Consider the following 22332-nt stretch of genomic DNA (forward strand, 5'->3'; position numbering starts at 1 on the left):
GTAGGCCCGATAATCCAGCTCCCGCCTTGATCCCTGCATAAGATGGCGCATTCGGGGTCCTGCCTGATTCGTACAGTGGAGGAGAACGTGGCGTGTATCTTGGGGGCCGCGTCCGCAAGAGCATTCAGTTGATTCCATAGCCTTAAAGGTACCAAGATAGCTGGCCAGCCCAATCTTCCCAGTCTGCATTTGAATGAGGACTGATGTAGCGGCTCTGCGTAGGCCTTGGTATAGTTGCATTGGTGCTTTTGAAGGCTCTTTCCATAAGCGACGGAGAGAGGTCCCATGAGTGGAAGCAGCCCACTCAGTCTTCCATGCACTGGTTGCTTCTATGCGGAGGCTTCTTCGAGTGCTGGCCAGGAGAGTGAGCTCTTCCGCGCCATTGGGTGCCAGGGAATTAGCAGCTTCTTTTGCAAGAGCATCAGCACACTCATTGCCGTAGATGCCTTCATGACCCGGGAGCCAATACAGTCGTATATTCCAGCCACGTTCCTGTAGTTGAGATGCAGTGCGTGTAATTTCACTCAGGATATATTGGCCAGAAGACCTTCCTGGAGCTGAGCACGCTTGTATTGCCGCCTGGTTGTCTGTAAAGATGATTGCTGTATAGGTCTGATGGAAACATTGCGATGCTAGCCCGCCCGCATTGCGTATTTGGGTAAGCGCCATCTTTATGCCCTGCAATTCCGCTGCATATACTGTGTGGGTAGCTGGGGAGCCAATGCGGACAGCCTGGCGCCCCAGAGGTGAAACTGCCGCTGCTCCGACTCCCTGTTCTGTCAAGCTGCCATCTGTGTACGCGACAATGTCGGCTCCGCTGTGTAAGGTGGCATTGTGGGCTGTTAGAGCAGCTTCCCGAGTTTCTGCTACATGGGATTTCAGACCTGACCACCAAGGTGGGGTCACATGTGGGTGTATAATCTCCAGCTTGTCCTGAGAAATTGCGATTCGTCGCTCCCATCGCTCTAATGGTGATGTTAGAGGGTCATGGTCTGGGCTGGTGGCCCATCGCATGCGTCGTTCCCTTGCGTTCCTTGGTGCTGGTCGTTGGCCGGAGTGTCGTATCTCGCTAAGGGTGGCCATAAGAGGTGATGTGGCAATTCGGAGGTATGATTCTTGGGCTGCACGTTCCAATGCAATCATGGGAGGAGGTATGTTGAGACATATCTCCAGAGCAGCTCGAGAGGTTGTTCTGAATGCGCCAGCTATCCTGTAGAGGGCCTTGTGCTGGATAGATTCCATGGCTTTCTTAGCAGCATTTTCTGCCGCCTTGAAGCCCCATCCAGCCCGTACGAACCATGTGGAACTGGCAAATGTGATCTGCGGCCATAGGACGGCTGTGTACATTTGGCGGAGATGGGTTCCATTACTGTATGATCTGCAAGTTTATCACCTGCACACCTATTGTGACAGCCTGGTCATGTTGTCTGGCTATCACATGAGATGCAGTTGTTTGCTTTGCTGAGAAATACAGCGTCACCTCCTTTCTTCCTTCCTCATGTTGATTATTCTCGTCGATAGCTACCTAGGTAGAACCCATGATTTGGATGTTCCATTATCCTAGTCGAGTGCCGTGACACCCATTCAAATACACAATTAAACAGGCCTCATATTCTCTTCTTGAAGGCCCTCTTTTATTGTCTTTTTGAATATTAAACCTTTTGCGCCTGAGAACTTCACTTAGGTGCCTATAGAGAGAAGTGCTTCTCCCCCCTCTATCCCCTCTCCTTCATTATTTTTTTTCTCGAGAAGCTGTCTGAAGGACGGTTCAATTTGCATCATCGCTTTAAGAGCTCAATCATTCTATTGATTGTTTGCTGTCAAATTTTAGCGTACCCTTGCCTCCTCTTCCATTCTAAGGCAACCCATAGTTTTTAGTTTTCTTTTTAGTTCACTGATCGATATTCCTCACTAACCCTGCAAAAGATGATTTCCTTGAATATCACTCTCAAGGTTAGTTGCAGGCTTTTTCTCTTTATCACCATCATTATTGTTATTGTTATTTCAGGCACTTAAAGACTCCTAGAGAAGAGTTTTTGAGAAGGGAGATGTGGATTATTATTGTGCTAAAGCAAAGAGATCGGAGGTGTTTTAACATCCATATTTATTGCATTGATTATCCATGCTCATATTCAGGCAGTTCATTCGATCGGGTTGTGAATTTTTTGAAACAATTCAATATTTAAATCCTTTAGAGATCACTACATTATATCATACTTTAAAAGCCGCGGGCTATCTTGAGGATTTCCATCTGGGCGACGAACCAGAACCTGCATCTGTCAAGGCTTCTATGAAAGACACTCTGGCCTCACCTCTCCTGAACCAAACAATCACGGGTAGTGGATCATTTTTATTTTCTATTGATGTCAACATGTCAACTGTCTTCAACTTCGAGTTCTCAGATGAATTGATTGAGTGGTATCTCTTTAGGAGCCTATCCTCCTCTGCCGAATGTCGGATCACTTTCTTCTAGCGAGCTTCCCGTTAATGCTCCACCCAATAACCTAGTCAACTTACCTGTGATCACAAGTCAACCCCTCGAATCCTCTAGTTGTTTCCAATCGGACAGCCACGATTTTGGTAGATTGGATATTCAATTCTCGAATGAGTTGGACGACCTAGATATGTCCATCTTCTCAGACTCTGGCCCGGCAAGGGACCGTCGGGATTCGCTCAGGTTTCAGGCGGAGACTTCTCTCCAAAGCTGTGATCAAGGAGGTTTCTCCTATCCTACTCCAACGGATTGTGATTCTCCAGCGGATGGTCTACAAGAGATTACACCTGCTTCTTCCGTAATCACGCCGCGTAAACGGGAAAGTATGGAGGAGACAACGGCAGTCCGCAAGCGCTATTGCCAGAAGCCGGAAACAATGTCTCCTGCAACTGAATCTGATGGAACTGTTTATTTGCTTTTGAAGACTTGTGCCTTTGGGAAAAAAATGAGAAAGGGTTGGAATAAACAGAAGAGACTTGAAATTCAGGAATGCACAGAAGAGGAGGTACGGTTGAGTGATGAACACGTCCGTGAAGTGCTCAGAGCAGAAGCACAATTGGTCTGCCATAATCCTTGTGAAACTATTAGGTCTGGTTTACAAAATTGGGTGGAAAATGAATCGCGAAAACTGCATGCACTTGGAATTCCCACTAGATGGAGAGGCATCGAAGCAGCAGCGGAATATTTTATTGAATTGCGTTCCAACACAATTGCTGATCCTGTCAGTGTTCGCGCTGCAGAATTGCTGCTCTTCATAAATTATAAAGACATGTGCAAACGGCCAGCAGATTTTTGTCCACGGCCTCGTGGAAAGAATGAACGGAAATCGAGTTATGTTCTGAATTGCATAATTGAAGGAATTCCAAACTATTTCGGTCGCCACCAGAGCCTTGAGTCTCGCCGAGACAATATTAGCAATATTGTACGCTATGGAGGATGGTGGTGGAAACTCTCGCGTGAGCTTGGCATTGGCCTCTTACTTCTTGGTGACGACGAATTGTTCAGAATAATGTATACTTTAGATTTCTTATTCAACTTGGCTGTTGACTAATGATTGATCAGGAAAAGCGACATGTTCACAAATGCCCAAGTTAACGCCCTCATCACGCACGTCTCTCGTGTACGACCAGGAACTATTCGCCTGCTTCCATCAATAAACCCGATTATGAGAACGCTGATACGTGGAGAAGTTCCTAGAGGTCTTGTTAGCGCCCTCCATTTAGATGGATTCCCACTTTTTGATCAGGCGAAATTGAGCCGTGCGAATGACGAGGACGACGCAGCTTTAGCTGACCAATGCCTTGAGGCACCCTGGACAAATGCTGTGCAAGAGAGCGATATTCCAGGAGATATTTTGGAGATCCTCCATGATTCTGAGACTTCAGAGATTACTTGATTTTTTCTGTAGTACCGGACAAGTTTGGCTTCTACATCTATTGTCTGTAAACAAATACACCCATGTGGCTACCCCCATGTTTCCAAATATAGACTGACTTGATACTCTGTCATGCAAGTATAAATTGCAACACTCTGTCATCCTACATCAGATATAAAGCAGAACAAGTACGAAGTCAATCTGTACACAATTCCACAGTAGAAACCGACCCATCATCATAACCAAGAGCAAGCATACCATTTTATTATTATTATTATTATTATAGTTCATACACGCATCTGTCTGCCCTGTAGGCCGAGTGGCGGCAGGTCCTGCGGGGCGGCCGGGTAAGCTGCCGTAGTGGAAGTCGCTATATACATTGTCGCCTTTCTATACCTATCCTGATATCTCATTCCGCATGTTGTATGTCCTGTGCTGCTAATTTCGTACTGCCGTTCTTATGACCACAAAGGTCCATGGGCTTGTTGGATACTATTTTGTTTCTGTCCCTACTTCTGCAAGCGCACAACCTTTGGCTACGCTATGCTACCGGTTGCTTCAAGTCCGTTGCTGTGACTCGGTATGTGGTTAGTAGAGTCTGAAACTGGCCTAGGGGGCTTGTCTCAAGCATGAAGCGCACTGCTTTTGGTACCAGGTCTGGCCTTGTTAGGTAGGCCCGGTAATCTAGCTCCCGCCTTGATCCCTGTATAAGATGGCACATCCGGGGTCCTGCCTGGTTTGTTTAGTGGAGGTGAACATGGGGTATATCTTGAAGGCCACGTCCACAAGAGCATTCAGTCGATTCCATAGCATTGAAGATGCCAAGATAACTAGCTAGCGCAATCTTCCCAGTTTGCATTTGAATGAGGACTGATGTGGCGGCTCTCCGTAAGCCTTGGTATAGTCGCATTGGTGCTTTTGAAGGCTCTTTCCATAGACGACGGAGGGAGCTCCCATGGGTGGAAGCAGCCCATTCAGTCTTCCATGCTTTTGCTGCTTCCATGCGGAGGGTTCTTTGAGTGCTAGCCATGAGAGTGAGCTCCTCCATGCCACTGGGTGCTGGAGAATCAGCAGCTTCTTTTGCCAGAGCGTCAGCACACTCATTGCCATAGATGCCTTCATGAATCGGGAGCCAATGCAGCTGTATATCCCAGCCGCGTTCCTGTATTGAGATGCAGTGCATGTAATCTCACTCAGGATATATTGGCCAGAAGACCTTCCTGGAGCTGAACACGCTTGAATTGCTGCCTGATTGTCTGTAAAGATGATTGCTGTATAGGCCCGATGGGAATGTTGTGATGTCAGTCCAAATATGTTGCATATCTGGGTGAGAGTCATCTCTATGCCTCGCAATTCCGCTGCATATACAGTATGAGTAGCTGGGGAGCCAATGTGAACTGCCTGGCGCCCTATATGTGAAACCACTGCTGCTCCAACACCCTGTTCTGTCAAGCTGCCATCTGTGTATGCAATGATGTCAGCGCCGCTATGTACAGCGGCTTGGTGAGTTGCTAAGGCATCTTCCCCAGTTTCTACTATGTGGGATTCCAGACCTGACCACCATGGTGAGGTCACATGTGATTCATCAGACATGTAGAGAAATAAGGCCAACTGAGTATACATACTCAGTGGGTGAGTCAAAACTAGGAAGGTAACTAATGCTGAATGACTTGTATATTGATCGCGAAGAATTAAGTAAATGGATGAATGGGTTTATATAACATTGCGTACAACCACGTACAATTGCGTACAACTTTGCTTTTTAGAACCTCAGGATATCCGCAGGGTCGGCCTTCGAATGGCCATGTTTTTACCAAACATTTGAAGGCGGCTTCCCATTTCTCGCTTTGTCACTGCCTAAAGGGAAGATAACACTTTCCTCAGATTATAACACATTAAATAACATACCCAAACCCGATCCCCCGTACGTCAAGGACTACGAATTTTCGATTGTCGAACATCTTCCACCCAAACCCTGGAGATCAAGAGCTTCTTCCTTACACCAGGTGAAGCTGCCAAGAGAGAAAACACAGATATCTTGACACGCTGTCTTACCCGAAATCCTATAACTGGCCGGCTGGGCTCTCAATATTTACATCTCAAGATACGCAAACTTATTCGAGTAGGTGATGGAAAAACTTCGCAAATAGTTTTGGTGGATGTCATTTCTGGTCAACTTTCCAATACCCATGTCGTTGCAAAGTTGTATGATCCTCTATAATACGATCATTATAGTGATGATGTGGATCCCTTCCTTTTCGTTGACGTCGAATACGTCAGGGAAAATGCTGCCTGTTAGCGGTTCCGCACGGTGCGACTGATACTGCTTGAATACGTGGATGGGTTCCCTATGACTACTCTACCTGCAGACGTCTCTCAGGATTTCCGGAAAGCCGTGATGAAACAAATCGTCAATTTGGAGTCGCAATTCTATAAAATCAATTTGAGACGCGGTGATATACATCCGCGAAACATCATTATTCAAGACATAGATTCCGACCTGTCCAAATTATGCATCAAATTCATCGATTTTGGGCATGCAGCTGTCGGTCGGTCTCTTAACCCGAGAAACGATGACCTAGAAAGCATATTTCTCCCGGGAATATATATCAGTCCTCTTCTTAGGTGGTTCAAGACTCACGGTAGGGAACCAGTATGTCACTTTGAGGAGTGGATAGATTGGGACTGGAATAAATGGCTGCTCGAAACTTATCGGTGGGATATCGAAAATATAACGCCTAACATGAAATGGAAATGGCTCCCACCGAGTGTGCGCCATCAGTTTTTGCGAGAGATTAAATGAACCCAGATGATACTACAGGATTTTTGTTCTCTTCCTTTCCTATGTTTTTCTGATTAGGCCATCTATAATGGACTGGTTACAAAATCATATAACCTTGCACATCGTTGCTTTTCCTTTGCTAATCCACAAAAGGGCAAAATATTCTTTGCCGTTCTTGTTGTCATTTTTCAAACTAAGGCACCGAGTAAGCTTTTATTCAACTGTGGCTAGATCAAGAATTTGTCATTTTTAGCTAATGAATATCGACTTGTCATTCTGGGGAAAAGTAAGCAACACTGGGACTGACTTCGAAGTTTGGTGCTTAATTAAGTACAGTTTCAATTGATATCTCTGCCAGGGAGATAGAAGAGTATTTCAGAAAAATTTCTCTGCTGATATCCAGAAAATATGCCAAATGCTTTAGACTTCACTTGATTGTTATGCCAACTGAGATATCGCGATACAATCCCCTCAGCGAAAGCTTCCCTGAGGATCAATTGGCCACAGCCGGCTTTTTCCCTCAGTGAACTGGGGCCTCCTGACTATAATAAATTGCATGGGATATTTTTCATTTCGCTCCATTGTTATCGTTGTTGTTACTGTAAAAAATTGTTTTTCTCTGCTTTGACTTATGTATCTTCTGTTTTCGCATTCATCTTTAAATCCAGCTCTATCCATGTGAAGCATGAATATCTTATACACCTATGCGATTGTCGCTGGCGGCATTTTTGCATCATTTTGTGTTGTCAGGGCTGCCTCTTCACTAAGGAGATGGACTAAAATGTTGGATGTTCTCATACATCAGCATGTAATGCTTCCTTTTTTGCTCCGTCGACACCGAATTTGCGGTCCATGGAGTCGAGGCAGCGTTATTCTTCACTTGTCCTACATTACAGTTAATGTTTTCCTAGTTTTTTTCAGATATAGCTCTTTGACAGTGGCTTGTCATCGTGCTGGAGCACTGGCTTCAATCAATCTTATTTTCCTTCTGTCTGCCATACATCTAAGTTTCTTGGCAGATGTTCTGGGAATCACATTGCGAAGTTGCAAGAGAGTTCACCGGGCTGTTGGTTGGATGACACTTGCCCTCCAAGCTTTCCACATCACGGTGGCGTTCCTGGTCTTGAAAGTTGATTTTCCGATACATGAGCCAGGGAATCTTGCAGCTGTCCTTGTACGTTTGAAGAGCAAGGAGACTGGCAATCACTGACTCTTTATAGGGCGCCTCGTCTTCAGGGATCTTCACTATTTTGTCTCTTCCACAATTTCGCAGATGGGCCTACGAGATTTTCCTTCGGGCGCATCAGATCCTTGTCGGGGTATATGTCTACGGGGTTATGCGACACCTTCCCAGAGAAAGCCATTTTCCTAAACTATGTATCTACATTGCTCTTGGGATTCTTGGGTTGACGTCAATATTACTATTGATGACTTTTCTCTTTCGAAATGGACTGTTTGCGGGCCGCGGTTCTCCCAGAGCTATAGTGTCCTGTAGACAGGGAGAAAAGACAAAGGAGGATCCTGCTGGGATGAGCGGGGCAGTCATCAAGATCCAGATCATCCTTCCTCGGTTGGTCAAAGTGGAAGCAGGTCAGTATATTAACCTTTGGATTCCTACGGTAAGTCTATGGTCATGGGCACAAACACATCCCTTCACCATCACATCATGGTCACGAGGAAAGCAGGACTCTTTAGATCTGTTTGTGCAACCGCGCCAAGGTTTTTCCGCCAATATGCTCCGGCACTTCCTCCCAAACAATGAGGGCTCCGTTTCGTTCTTGGCGCTTTTTACAGGACCCCATGGAATCAGCAAGCGTGTCAATGACTATGAGAGTGTCCTTGTTGTGGCACATGGGTTTGGGATCGCCGCAGCAATTCCCTACTCAAGACAAATGATTTATGGGTATAACACTTGCACATCTCGGATCCGTCGACTTCATCTGGTTTGGCAGGTGGCTTCAATGGGTCAGTTGATACTCCGGTCATGGTGGGCAAAACTAATTCACGAGGCAGACATCGCAACTGCTGCTGAAAAGTTACTAAACAGTCTTCTGGTGGATGATATCATGGATGATGGCTATGTAAGTCCGATTATACTTATGTATGATGAATATGCCGCTTACAGATGAGATGTATAAGATACTCAACATTTCTGTATACCTGGAGAAAGACGAGCTCATGCAAGATAAATTACTTTTTGGCAAGCATAAGAGGGTCTTTCTTTACCAGGGCATTCCAGATTACCAAAATATCATCTCTCTTGAAGCGTCCGGCGCTCTGATAGAGAGACTTCCCAATATTTGCGATAAGCAAGGTGAGATGCTAGTAATGGGTAAGGCACTGACAACCATTGACCAGTATATTTGCTTGCTAATGGGCCTTTCCCAGTCTCTGCAACGGATGAAATACAAGACCACATTCGAGAGGTCACCCGAGAGTATATTCACCAACGTGTCAATCTGATGGAACTTGAGTACCAGCCATCATCTAATTGAGAGTTAGTAGAGGACTAAAACCAAATCATTGGCTAAGAGTAAAAGGCTGGAGTCCACATCACGATGGATCTTAGCTCGGGGATTTCAACTTCCCAGTGATTGTAAATGATCGATCATCTGTTCCATTTTCCATGCAAGTGCTGCATAATTTACGGAATTTTAATTGGCCTGGACGGCCTGCAGGGCCAGCGAACTCTCAATAAACGCAAGGCAGGGTGGTAAAACTACAAAGTGGAAATTCTAGTAGATCTCGATTCATCCCAAGAATGTTTATAATCACCTTGCTAGCGAAATTTTCTTTTTTCTGGATGTTTCATGTTTACCTACAATTTGAAGCATTGGTGATAAAGATGTATTTAAAAGAAATAAATTCTCTTGATTTACTGATGTGACAGTTACAGAGTGCAAAACCAGTTTCACCAGTGCACACTCTTTGATTCTTTCTGGGGCCCACTACCAAGCCACTAGTCGCATAATCTGAGTGCAATTTAATGGGTAAAAATGGAAAGGGCAGAGATGTAGTTCTGTTATCAGTGAATGGAAATACCGGGGATAGCATTGTTGGTAGAGGTCCCGAAAATCTTTGGGGTTTCCTGTGGATTCCATATATATGCGGCCTGCTCGCTCGCCAATCATATCGGGGTCATCTTTCTATGTTATGCTGACCATGTACTCTATCCCGAAATCTTTCGGTTTGTCCAAGAAGCTACGGATATTACTGCGCTATAACATCATGCCGCCGGGGATTTATCGCTTCTGCCATACGGGTTATAAATTGGTCCTTAGCACCAAACATACTAAATCCTCTTGGAAAGCATACACACTTCATATCTATCCCAGACAAATACAACCGCCATAATGTCCGAAACGATTAAGACCGTCAGCATCCCTAACATCGCGTGGGAAACCTCCGCCAACATTCACCTCCCACCTAACTTCGACAACAAGGAGTACCCCGCCGTTGTTTCAGCCCACCCGATCAGCTCGTGCAAAGAGCAGACCTCAGGCAATGTTTACGGCAAGGCAATGGCTGAAGCCGGATTCGTGGTTGTTGCATTCAATGCATCATTCCAGGGTGCCTCGGGCGGAAAGCCCTGGTTCATTGAGAACCCCGAGTTCCAGGTATCTGACTTCCGCTTCGTGGTCGTCCAGACCCTGCCATACGTCGACCCAGAGCGCATCGGTGTGCTTGGTATCTGTGGCGGTGGCGCCTATGCTATCAACACTGCCATGGCCGATTACTGTTTCAAGTGCTGCGTTGGCATCACGCCCGCTAACTTTGGCCATCTCACTCGGGAGGCCTTCGGTGGGTTTGACTTCGCTGGTTCGCTCGAGAAGATGGCCACCTAGCGTACTCTCGAAGCTCAGGGAGGCGATTGCTTTGTTATGAACTACCTTCCTCCGACTGTTGAAGACGCCAAGAAGATGACCTCGGACCCCGATATTGTCGAGGCCACTGACTATTACAAGACAGGCCGGGGCCAGGCTCCATGCGGTGCTACCAGCGGTCTTTTCTTGTTCAACAGCACCGCCCTCACCTGGGATGATTTCAACTATGCAGAGATTCTCATGGCCCGCCCCTGAATGGCAGTGTCGGCAGCGTTCCTGATGGCTTTGGTACCTTCCGTGATGCTCACGAAATTCACGCCCGCGCCGGTTCGAAGGAGAAGCACCTTGTCGAGCTGCCCGGTGTGACGCATTACAAGCTTTATGATGAATCTAAGGCTGTCAAGGCTGCTCTTGATGAAGTCTTGCCCTTCCTTAAGAAGCACTTCAACGAGGTCCAATAGATATAGCCGGATGCAAGTGGTAAATGACAAGGCTACTCTGTAAGTACCTGTCGACTGTTAAAATGAAATAATAAAGCAATGGCTTGCAAGGTCTGCCTACCTTTAGTTGCAAATGGATCACGTCTTATCAACATACAGCATGACCACTAATCCTCTTCGTTTGTTGATGTATAGGGTGTTTGACTAATGTGCAAATTAACTAACAGCATCTCCATCTGTTAGCTTGTACAATTTTCATTTGCATACTAGAAGCGTGTAACTTACGTTGTCCTCAGTATCAAATCTTAGGAAAGTGAATTCAGACCTGGTGGTCACTACTCTGTAAACAATAGACTTGCTTTGTTCATTATGCTCTCTGATGGAATACACTGTTTCTGTAATTTGTGGTTAATACAAATGCTGGCTAGTCTCTTGGTGGTTTAATCTTCCTTTTTCACTTGTTATACAGCACCCATATTATGTGTGGCATGGTAGTGGGCCCCAGAAAGAATCAAAGAGTGTGTACTGGTGAAACTGATTTTGCACTCCTCTGTACCAAATAATTTCCATACTTGTAAAAAGGAAGGGGTAGTTAATGATGGTATTGTTATAGCATATAGTGCCTAGCAAATTTCTTGGTGTTTTCTCACAAGGAGCTTATAATGATCATATTGAGCTGTGTGCTCAGATATACTCAGCAAGTGAAAAGTAATAAGGGCCAAGCACTCCAATGAAAGGATACACCAGCAATAATAGAAAAAAACCAGACAAAAAGGATAAAAAGAGAAATATAGATATGTTTGTGTTATAAATGTGTTATAGTTTCACTTCAGTATGAAGGTATGCGTGGAAATCAAGGAAAGACGGGCGAGTCCAATCAATTCACCTGGAGACCAACGCCTCTCAGTGAAGAGCGGTTGCTAATAAATGTGTAAGAGATTCTGAAAAGCATATAAAGTGAGAATCTGCCTACCTCTTTCAGGTCTTCAATGGTTGCCACCAATGTGGTTGTTGAAAGAAACTGCACAGACTCAGACTCGACAGGCCAACGGTTTATGTCATCAATCCCAATTGCACCATCAGCCTTTGCATATTTCTGCATGAGTAGCATGGTCATCACTGTAAGAGCACTCAGAGATTGAGCCTGTGATTTATCTGGTCGCCGCTCCACGCAGTGTTCTAGAGCCGCTGCAAAAACTTCGTCAGCTATTATATAAAACAGTATACCACTGACATTGATGTAATCTTGTGTACCTATTTGAACGCGGCCATCGAGGCCCAAGAGGATATTAGAACACTCAATGGCTTGGTGCTCCAAGCCAATAGTCAATATATATGACAGTCCATTGACAACCTTCTCGCATTTAGCGACATCACCAGTTGATGGACCTGGATAAACTTACCTGTGCAAGGATGGAAGCTAACTGGAGCTCACACGGAAAAACATCACAGGCGACAAGGTGATCCAGAGTAAGATGGAAATCAACACCAATGGTATACAGCTTTCCTTCGTTTTGAAAAACATCCGTGGCGGAAGTGATGTTTGGGTGTTGAGGCTGCTGCAATACCTGTAACACCTTCTTTGCACCATTTTGGGAGTATTCACGTACAGCTAATACTTGAGAAGGACTAGTACGATGGACAACAAGAGTTACCGGTCCTGCCAGATCACAAGTAAAGACCTCTTTCATTGTGTTCCAGGGGGATTCATTTCGTATTATCAGTGGCTGGGCCACTGAGTCTCCTGTTCTGACAATATTAGGGAGTTGCAGGTTTTTTGGCTGGCCTCTGAGAGCTTTTCTGGATGGCTCGTGCCCAACTGACGCTCTCTTGCTTCTGAGATTTTCTTGGTCATTGCTGCCCCCTGATTTGTGGAGCTTATTGGATGCAGAGGCGGGTGAGACTGTCATAGGCTGTCCCTTAATCCGGAGGCCTTCAAAGGATATTTGTGTAGCACGCTTGCCCTCCTTGGTCATAATAACGGCAGGTAACAGCAGTGTAGGGGATGAGTGTCCAAAGCAATGCCTTAATGAAACAAGTAAGAAGAGAAACTTCGCAGTCCTGGTACTCAGCAAAATATAAGGAGGAGAGAGGGATGTTTCAATGGTTGAGCCACCTCAGCGAGGATAGGCTCAGCGAGGAGTGATCGACACTTCACGGAGACAAGTTCCATTCCAAGCATAAATTCCTTTGGGCATCCATCCGTGGGGAACCAAAAAGATAGCCAGAAAGAATTTTCTTTTTCTAGAGTACCCCCGCCTCCCCTTCCTCTAGAAATACAAACATGGAGTCTTTCATGTTTACCAGTGCCGAATGGCAATTGACTACTGAACGGCAACTGAAATACCAAGGAACTGCCAAAATTGATCTGGATCAAATCTCCTTCCGTGCATCCGCCAACACAAAGGTCGACCAAAAAAATGTAGAGCGACTGTGTGAAATATTCCGTAAGGATGCTTGTCATCGGCTGGACATCCGAAACCATGTGACAGCTATTGTCTCCAGGCAAGACTTGAGAAGAGCCTGTCAAGATGGGGGGATAACTAATGAGGATTTGATGGCTAATAACACTGCGTGTTACCCCCGCCTTCAATTTCCAACTGGCCAGGTCCAATGCCTTCATGGTCAACACAGGCTCAAGGCAGCAGAAGAAACTCTGCCGCCTACAGAACGGTGGTGGACTGTGAATCTCTATCTAGATGGTTTGCCCTTTGCCTCCCCTCATCCCAGTAGCTATGGCCCTGACTTCTCCACAGACATCAGCCCAAACCTGCGAAACGCTCTAGTAGATGAATACGCAAACGAGAAACAGCCGAATGATGGGGAAGTGTACCGGAAAATCTGTCAATACCAGCACGAGCACAACGCCCACTTCCAGAAACGTTGGTGGTCTCGACTGTCTGACAACAAAGCCAAACGCTTGCGGCAGCTCAGATCCTCTCCAGACAATGTTGACCTCTGTGCAGCGTTTGACGGTTTACTTGCAATACCTGGACTCTGGAATGGGATGAGCCTCGGGTCCTTGAATAAGGTGATGGCGATAAAATGTGATGAAGTTTGTCCCCCCCTTCAACTACGCCCTGACTCTCGCTAACCTCATCTAGGAGATTATTCACTACCTTGAGCACATAAAGAGATTCTGGGCCACGCTTGTAGATTATAACCACGTGCAGATGGCTAAGATCGACTCTCATACAGTGCATACGTTGCAGCTGCGCGCCCCGAAGGCTTCCAAAGCAGATAGAAATGCTGTAAAAGGCTTGATCCTCAGTGGTGAAGTCTTCACCGACTTTAAGGAGGCCGAGCGTGCTGCCATTTGGCATAAAATGCAATCTTTAGAAGCCTGTGACTGTATCATCCCATCCCTTCATACTTTTTTCCGCGACATCTCCTATCTTAACGCCTGCGCCGATGCTGTAAAGCGGTTGGTGGTTCTCAACAAGAAACAACCCACAATACAACAAGCATTGACCCATAGCTTCCAGCCCCGTCAAGCTGACGAGGATTGCCAAATCCAAACATCAGAGACGGCTTTTCGTCGACAGCCTGGTACTTCTGCAGAACGGAAGGAGGCGGGATATCGCCAAATTTGGATGTACGCCATGCGATGGTACCCTGAGATGGCCAAAGACGAACAAAGCCACACTCTCAAGGCCAAACCCACACGCGCAAGGGCGGATGAGAATTCCATTCATGACATGGCTGTACTTGCGCGGAAACTGGGCTTTCGCTCCGAGCATATCAAGAACATTCTAAAACAATCCCCTGATCGACAGATCGCACAGGCAGCCCTGCTTAAAGCTCGCAAACCTGATCGATATTATTATGACAGCAATGTGTTTGACTCTTTTGTTGATCGTATCACGGATCTCTTCTCTCTTGCGATCCCCTATGAGAACCAGCCGATTGCGGAGTCTGTTGTTGGCCGGGCAGTTAAACTGACAGATCGATGTGGACCTCCTTCAGTGCAAGCACAGCGGCTAGATCGCTCATACCTCTTTCTGGATAAGTTGCATTCACCAACATCTTTGCAACAACATGTATCTTCATTCTATGTTAGACGGTGTGTCTACTATGCCTTCTTTGGTAAACCCTCTATATCCCGGCAGCACTTGACCACAAGCAGGAGGCCCTCATCGGAACCTTCCTCAAATCATTCATCATCTTTGTTTGTTCCAGATGATTCTCCGCACCTTGATTCTGAATTAGGAGCGGAAGATCCTCTAGCGCGCAGTGACCATAGAGGTCACCCTACAAGTCGCCGCCAGCTGCGGAAAGCACGCAGAGAGAAACGTCGCCAGAGGCGGGAGAGAAGGCGAAATCGACGTCAAGAAAATCAGCGTGCGGCGGAGTCCAATCTTGTTCGCTCCCAAGAGTCTCTCCCTCAAGACTTCCCTACAAGAGAAGACAGCACTATGGACGATGCTCCCGGAATGATTACAGACACCCAGGAAAGTCCAAGGGACTCCATTGTGCCAAAGGATCTGGAGCTATTGCCTGAGACCAGCGGAACCGAGCAATTTCAGCTTTACGCTGAAGAAAGAATGGTTCCAGAGAGAACTGAGCAAGAGGAGCGGTCATCAGATGATGGGGAGCAAGGAGGACAGGAGCAGCTGACAGTGGAGGAGGCACACGCTAAACAGGGATTGCTTGAGCATGAAGCTGCAGAGAGTACTGAACAAAATCAATTGACAGAAGAGGCAGGAGAGATGGTTGAACAAGGACGACCAACACAGGAGACAGAGGGAGAAGCTGCTGTACAGCCAAACTCAGAAGTTGACGATGAAGGGCAATCACAGCAGGAAGCTACCCATGACAGTAGTATCACCGCTGAAGATGTGGAGAAACTCGATGGTATGCTCCAAGATATTGTGGAACAAGAAGCAACAGGCAGTCCAGATCTGCAAGACTGTACTCAGTTGATTAAAGAACAAAGCAAAGCCGCTCGCCGGAAAGAGAAAAAAGTGGATGAGGAACGGGCAAAGGCTCTAGCCCGGTTGGAAAATGAGGCCGAACACAACCCATTGGCATCTGAGGGCAATAATACTCGTCCTGTCACGCAACTGGATTTGCCTAGCCTGATTGCAAGATGGCGCGAACGGGCTAGTCATCTGGATGATGACAACTCACAGCGGCCTCACAGCCGAAATTTGAGACAGGGTCAGCAATCACGGTATTCCAAACCTGTGGGGATCAAAACATCTTGGGTGAATGGAAGGCCTACATTACAAGATATCAATCAGGCAGGCACTCTTGCTGCTGCCATCACTGACCAGCTGGATCCGGATCACGAAGATGACCTCCCAGATCCTGTGTTACCAACGGTGAATGCACCGGCAACGGTCACAATTGGGGAAAGGATAGAAGATATCCAGTTGGATCGGGAAACAATGAACCCATCAGTGCAGGAAACACACGAACCAGATTCACAAGAAATGGTACCAGAAAGACATAACGGCCGGGCGACTGTAATGGGAGAAACATCCAACAAAGCATTGAAACCTTCTCAGCAAGAGCAGGAAACACTAAACGTTGACCGAGCTGATCAAGAGCAGTTCCAGAGAGAAGTGGATGAGAGAGCGGCAGCAGAAGCTGCGCTTTTTGAGGCAACTTTTGACGACGAATATGAAGCAGAAGCCCAGAGCACAGCCACAGATATGACTCATCAGCAACTCGTCACACCAGCCAGAGAAGAGTCGGCCTTGACAGGCATCGATGCAGGGGGAGAGTCAATCCCCCCCCGAGAAACCCCAGTGAAAGCCAAGAGTGCTCAAGGAACAGCATCAACTCGAAATCCAGACTCTAACATAAAGACTATTCAGCGTCATGGAAAACTACACCGACCATCAGGGATTAAAAATACCCGAGATAAAGCTAAACGGCAACGGCACAAGGGAAACGTTGAACCAGACCAAGTCGAGCAGAATCCTCAGCGTGGACAAATGACGCGGGCATCAAAGGCTGTTACGCAGATTGATTTCAGTAAATGGGTGGAAGGAAACCAAACCACAGCAGACCCTCAAGCCGATCTACCTCGGCCAAAACGGACCCGACCAAGGAATGAGAGCGAAGAACCTGGGCACAGCACTTTGAATACAACAGCTGGGACAAATTGGGTTTCTCGAAACAGGAAAAGGGTATGGCCAGTTGGACCTTGGGGACGACCAAAACGAGCGCGCCTGAACAGAGCTGAGGTGATTCCTCCATCTCCTTTACTTCCACTGATGACTACTGAAGGCTGGGCCGCCTCCGGATCTCCCAGTGGTATGCAACCTGGCCAGAATATTACCATCACTTTCCGAGCCTACGAGCACGGGGAATGGACGAAGGTAAACAGTATATCTGTTGAAGCTTCAGATCCACGCAAAGCACAAGAACTCGCTGGCAACTATGCGCGTGCGGAGGGCCAGAATGCCCAATTCTATAACCATGCCCTGAGAAAAGTCAGTGTCAACCAGTGCGTTCGGGCAGCAATTGATGACGGTACCTTTACCATCCTCATGAGCCTAGGAAGAGAGCTTCATGTGACCCGGCAAGTGGTGGCTTCGGTCACAAAATTGTTTGAGGACATGACAGACGCGGCAGTAACAACGGATGACGAGATATCATAATATGTACATAATGGCCGAAATATATTATGGAGTTAAGAATGTATTCCATAGACTGATGAGGTCGTACAAGCGTGGAGTGATGGCTGTAGAGGTCCCATAATGCCATTGGTCGCCTGTTAGCGGTTCGAGGGTCAGGTTGGTCCTGAGACCTTGGTCGCAGAGCCACTACGGTCTGTCAACGAGGTGCATGGGCGCCTGGCGCTAGGACATCTGGCTTCTGTCTGTGGTTCTGATATCCTGTTCATAGGTATGGGAGCCTCAAATACTGGCTCTGCACCATGAGCCCTCTGATCAGATCGGTACTTAAGCACATGGTATGAGCCTGTCCATGCTTTCAGACCAGGGCCTGGTCTCCATATGGGATCTAAGGTTGTTTTGGTCATGGAAAGAGCGATTTATTACCAACAGGGTTCTTGGACCGGCTGTCAAGTACTACGAAGGCTGCGAGAAATGTCTCCTTGAATGTGTCTGTTAGTATTACAATAGGACGCAAAGTAGTAGTAGTAGTGTGTGTGTGTCTCTAACGTCGAGGGCGCTTAGCGCTCGTTTGTCTTAATAGCCTGCATGTTGTCACGGACTCAACTAGGATAATGGAACATCCAACTCATAGGTACTACCTAGGGGTAACTCTCGACGAGAGTAATCAGCATGAGGAAGAAAGAAGGTAATGCTGCAATCATCAACAAAGCAAAAACCCCGTTCTACATAATAGCTACCAATGTGACCAGGCCATCACAACTATTTGTAGAGATGCTTATGCTTCACATTCATGCTTGACCATTGACCGCCAGATGTTTAACAGTAATGACGAGGTAGAGTGTGGAAAACAGTCAGATGAATAAATGTTCTCATTTATCCCGACCCCTCGCAATCAAGCGAGATACGGGCTACTAGAACTATAGTACATGGCCTGTTCCCCAGACCATAAAATTAAAGACACTATGCTAGGAATTTAAGCAAATACGAATAATTATAGATGAGATATCCAAAACAAAAAAAAAAAAAAAAAAAAAAAAAAAATCCATTCTAGTATTCTATTCGTGTTGCTTTCACATCTAAGGAAATTCAAATGCTCATCAAACCCATGGCCATGTGCTGAGCCCCAGTGTCTTCATGTGAACTGTAAAAACCTCATACACCTTACCTCAAACAAAATGAAAGCCTCGTGGGACACTTCTCTTGTATATAGCAACCTGGCTTTCGCCTGAAACCCCACAGTAGCGCAGCTGTTTAGATGGATCATTTCTGTGATAACCAGCCAGCTGGTTCCTAGAATACAATGCCCCAACTTGTCTTGACCCGAACAAGTAGTCAACCAAGAAACACGGTTTAGTACAATGGAATAGCAAAGACAATGCAGTGGAAAGTGCAGGGAGACCACACAGTTTGTACTAATTGACTGTCATGAATATATTGGAAGTCCCCGGAGTTCCTGAACGACATAAACGACATGAAAATGAACAACTATTAATATTGGAAAATGAACCCGGTTTTATCAACCCTCAATAGAGGGTGTAGGAGCTGCTGGTCGCTATGCAGGCGCGGGGGAAGCGTAAAGAGGTAGCGTCTCCTCTCTTACCAATGACCCATTTGTAAGACTTCCCAGTGTACTTCTTACTTTTTCGCTGATCGGAACGGCAGTATGACCACTTGTTTCCGTTGTGGATTTCCCCTTCAACAAATCGAGAATCTGTCTGAGATACAGAGTGTTTTCACTCAAACTGTCTTCAAGTTTGTCAACTTTGCTTTCGACTCTTTGGAAACGAAGTTCCGTGTTTTTCTTCTCCTCTGCTAGTTTTTGAGAGATCATTCTATCAATATCCTGTTCCGCTGGTTGGCCACTCTTTCCAGTAGCAATCATGCTATATTGAACGGGATTATTCGGCATAGCTCGGTTTGGTGTAGTGGCACCAGCAGCATAGGATCTTTCCTTGACCTCACGCCAGGTCGTTGCTTGTCTTCTGAGTGGGTCGATAATCTCTTCTGGTTCATGATAAAACGGATTTATCTCACTATATTTTTGCGGTGTCCTATTCTTAGGACTTGGAATTTCATCTATCTTAGCCGATTCATTAATAATGCTTTCCAGCTCCCAGCTTTGCATGAATTTATTCTTAAGCTCGTTCATAAGTAGAATCTGGGGTCCATCCTCATTCAGGAATTCGACACAGCATTCTGTTATAGGATTGCGTGACGCAGTGTCCTGATCAGCCTCACGAAAATCACGACATGCAAACCAATGGAATTTAGTCAATGGTCCTGATATCTCTCTCTTAAAGATCTTTTTTTTTGCTGGCATTCCACCTTCCATTTTCATTTCTCCTTCTTCTATTTTGTTGTCCTCGGTGTAGGTGTACAATATCATCGGGTTTTCTGCTTGTCTCCATTGAGGGAGCAAATGGGATACATATGCGATAGGCATGATCTTTCTCTTATAAATTCTGGTGACGGGATTCTGAACCTCGACAATATAACTGCTTTGCTTGCCATCAATTGAGTAAAGAGATCTACTGGGGCGTTTTGTCTGCTTTTGAGCGAGTATGGTAATCTTGCCGTCAGTTACAGTCGTGGTTTTCCAATATTCCACAGCGGATCTATTGATAGGATCATAGATGCGAGACCCAGAGATAATGGCATTACCCGGCGGAGGAGTATTGGCTGGCGGGGTAGTATTGGCTGGCGGGGTAGTATTGGCCGGCGGAGGAGTATTGGCCGGCGGAGGAGTATTGGCCGGCGGAGGAGTATTGGCAGGTGGAGTAGTATTGGCCGGCGGAGGAGTATTGGCAGGTGGAGTAGTATTGGCAGGTGGAATAGTATTGGCTAGCGGAGTAGTATTGGCCGGCGGAGTAGTATTAGCAGGGGGAGTTGTATCGGCCGGCAGAGTAGTGTTGGCAGGTGGGAAGCTCTTTGGTAGAACCTCATTTATTTCTAGATAATCTTTAGTACGAAATTCGACGGCTGGCAACATGTCTTACTATCTAAAGCTGAGCTCGCCCCATCAACACCATTGTCTTTGGCTATGCTTAAGATGTCCTGCAGAAAATGCCTTGCACTTTCCTCATCGCCATAACCAGGTATGTTGAACAACTCAGAATCTTGGTTTTGGTTGATTCGCGCGATTTGTTCCTTGAATGCATCTCCTAATCTCTCTTGCAAATATTTGGCTAGGACATCCGATTCTCTCTCAACATAACCGGGTAGATTTGCTGGCTTGTCGTGCTGATCCAGGTGGGTAATCAGACCAGCCTTCACAAATTGTTTATAAGCAGTAGTGAGAGGGAAAGACATCTTGACTATATCTTCAAATTCCTTAAGAGGTACAAAAATAAAAAGTCCTTACTTGAAATATTCATTTGGGAAGATTCAAGGTCATATTTAACATCTTCAGGTAATCCACGGTTGACCCTGTCTCAATATATGCCCTCAGTTTTTCTTCCGGCTATTTACTGTCCCTAACGCAAATGGCCAATGAGTGAATGAATTAAACCAAGGGCTGCAAAACCTACTTGGACGAGTTACTGTCGGGTAACTTGTTGGGAAAGCCATTCTATAGATCAGATCACAACCCACACGAATAGAAAATTATAAACGGCTCACTTACTGACCAGCCTTCAACTTAACAGGCAAACCCTGCTTGCCTATTTTGATGTCCACAAAATAACTGGACAAGCTAAAAGTCATAGCACTTTCGTGCTGAAATCTTTCATTCACGCCTGTTTCCTCGGCCTCAAATTGGAAAAGGCGGGCCTGTAAAATTGCGGGGACTTTCTAGTTTCAACTGTTGCCAAACCACAGCTATTTAGCTCAAGCAGGTATTCAAGGGAAGAATAGGTGGGGTTAAAAGAGCACAGGACTCAAAAAAAGATTCAGGCCTTGCTAGAGCATGATTTCTTGTATTGTTAGTCAAAGGACAAAGGTATATAATCCAGTTTGCTTGGTTCCTTGGTAGTTGTAAAAACCCCAGTTTATGCAGGATGTCTGAGACTGAACGTCACTTGAACTCTAGTCAGGTGGAAAATGGAAATTTTACAATTATTCTTCGCCACAAATGTTATATGTGGCTGGAACAGATTAGAAATGGAAATGCAAAACCTGAGGATTTCATAATTTGGTTCCGTGAGCGGATACCCTGGCTTATTGATCAACTTGAGGATCTCAAGAGACAGCACCGGAAACTCTCAAGACTGGAGGACGTCATGGTCAGGCATACGGCAATACTTGAGAAGTTAGAGAAAACTATACAGTAACTCCTGAAATCAGCTTACCCTACTGTACAATGATTCCCGAGACCAGCTTACCCCAAACTCAATCCCTTGACGCTCCAGTATCGGGGAAGGAAATCCAATGATATGCCAGTGCCTTATGTCAAAATTCAGCAATCCAGAGGTGTGTACAGTGAGGGTCGAAATCTCCTTCCTCCCTTCATAAGCCAAATTGTTTTTCAAGGCCCGATTCCGATAGATTATTCAGAAAGTTATCCAATAAGTATGCGACCTATAGTTACAGTGAGGGTCGAAACCTCGTTCCTTCCTTCACGACCAAATTGTTTTCCAAAGTCTGATTCCGAAAGCTTATTCAGAAAGTTATCCAATAAGTGTGCGACCTATACAGTAGTTGGTTGGTTGATATCATTTACCCTGACCCCTCGCTCGAAAGCGATAAGCAGGCTACCTCAACTATATATATCCGCGCGTACGTACATGTAGGATCTATATATACTAATGAGCTGGATTTCTATCTAAAGTATTGTAGCTGTGACGACTCATATAGACGACTCATATATGACGGCTCAACACTGCAGCAATG

The 22332-nt window shown here is 46.0% G+C and overlaps 5 protein-coding genes across 5 annotated transcripts; 4 read left to right on the top strand and 1 right to left on the bottom strand.

Moving 5' to 3' along the window:
* Window positions 1-2624: 2624 nt before the first annotated feature.
* Window positions 2625-3890, top strand: ACHE_10988S (uncharacterized protein; the record flags this gene model as incomplete). The annotated part of the gene is made up of 2 exons (XM_043285385.1): window positions 2625-3505; window positions 3557-3890. The coding sequence occupies 2 exons, from the start codon at window positions 2625-2627 to the stop codon at window positions 3888-3890; spliced, it is 1215 nt and encodes a 404-aa protein (XP_043132108.1).
* A 6114-nt stretch (window positions 3891-10004) lies between these two features.
* Window positions 10005-10496, top strand: ACHE_10989S (alpha/beta hydrolase; the record flags this gene model as incomplete). The annotated part of the gene is made up of 1 exon (XM_043285396.1): window positions 10005-10496. One exon carries the CDS (start codon window positions 10005-10007, stop codon window positions 10494-10496), a length of 492 nt encoding a protein of 163 aa, XP_043132109.1.
* Window positions 10497-10532: 36 nt separating this feature from the next.
* On the top strand, window positions 10533-10936 carry ACHE_10990S (uncharacterized protein; the record flags this gene model as incomplete). The annotated part of the gene is made up of 2 exons (XM_043285408.1): window positions 10533-10663; window positions 10738-10936. 2 exons carry the CDS (start codon window positions 10533-10535, stop codon window positions 10934-10936), a joined length of 330 nt encoding a protein of 109 aa, XP_043132110.1.
* A 2263-nt stretch (window positions 10937-13199) lies between these two features.
* Window positions 13200-17526, top strand: ACHE_10991S (uncharacterized protein; the record flags this gene model as incomplete). The annotated part of the gene is made up of 2 exons (XM_043285419.1): window positions 13200-13970; window positions 14020-17526. 2 exons carry the CDS (start codon window positions 13200-13202, stop codon window positions 17524-17526), a joined length of 4278 nt encoding a protein of 1425 aa, XP_043132111.1.
* Window positions 17527-19057: 1531 nt separating this feature from the next.
* ACHE_10992A (uncharacterized protein) lies at window positions 19058-20814 on the bottom strand (the record flags this gene model as incomplete). The annotated part of the gene is made up of 2 exons (XM_043285430.1): window positions 19058-20454; window positions 20502-20814. The coding sequence occupies 2 exons, from the start codon at window positions 20812-20814 to the stop codon at window positions 19058-19060; spliced, it is 1710 nt and encodes a 569-aa protein (XP_043132112.1).
* Between the last annotated feature and the right edge of the window lie 1518 nt (window positions 20815-22332).

The sequence above is a fragment of the Aspergillus chevalieri genome, chromosome 1, assembly GCF_016861735.1.
Source record: "Aspergillus chevalieri M1 DNA, chromosome 1, nearly complete sequence".
NCBI lineage: Eukaryota > Fungi > Ascomycota > Eurotiomycetes > Eurotiales > Aspergillaceae > Aspergillus > Aspergillus chevalieri.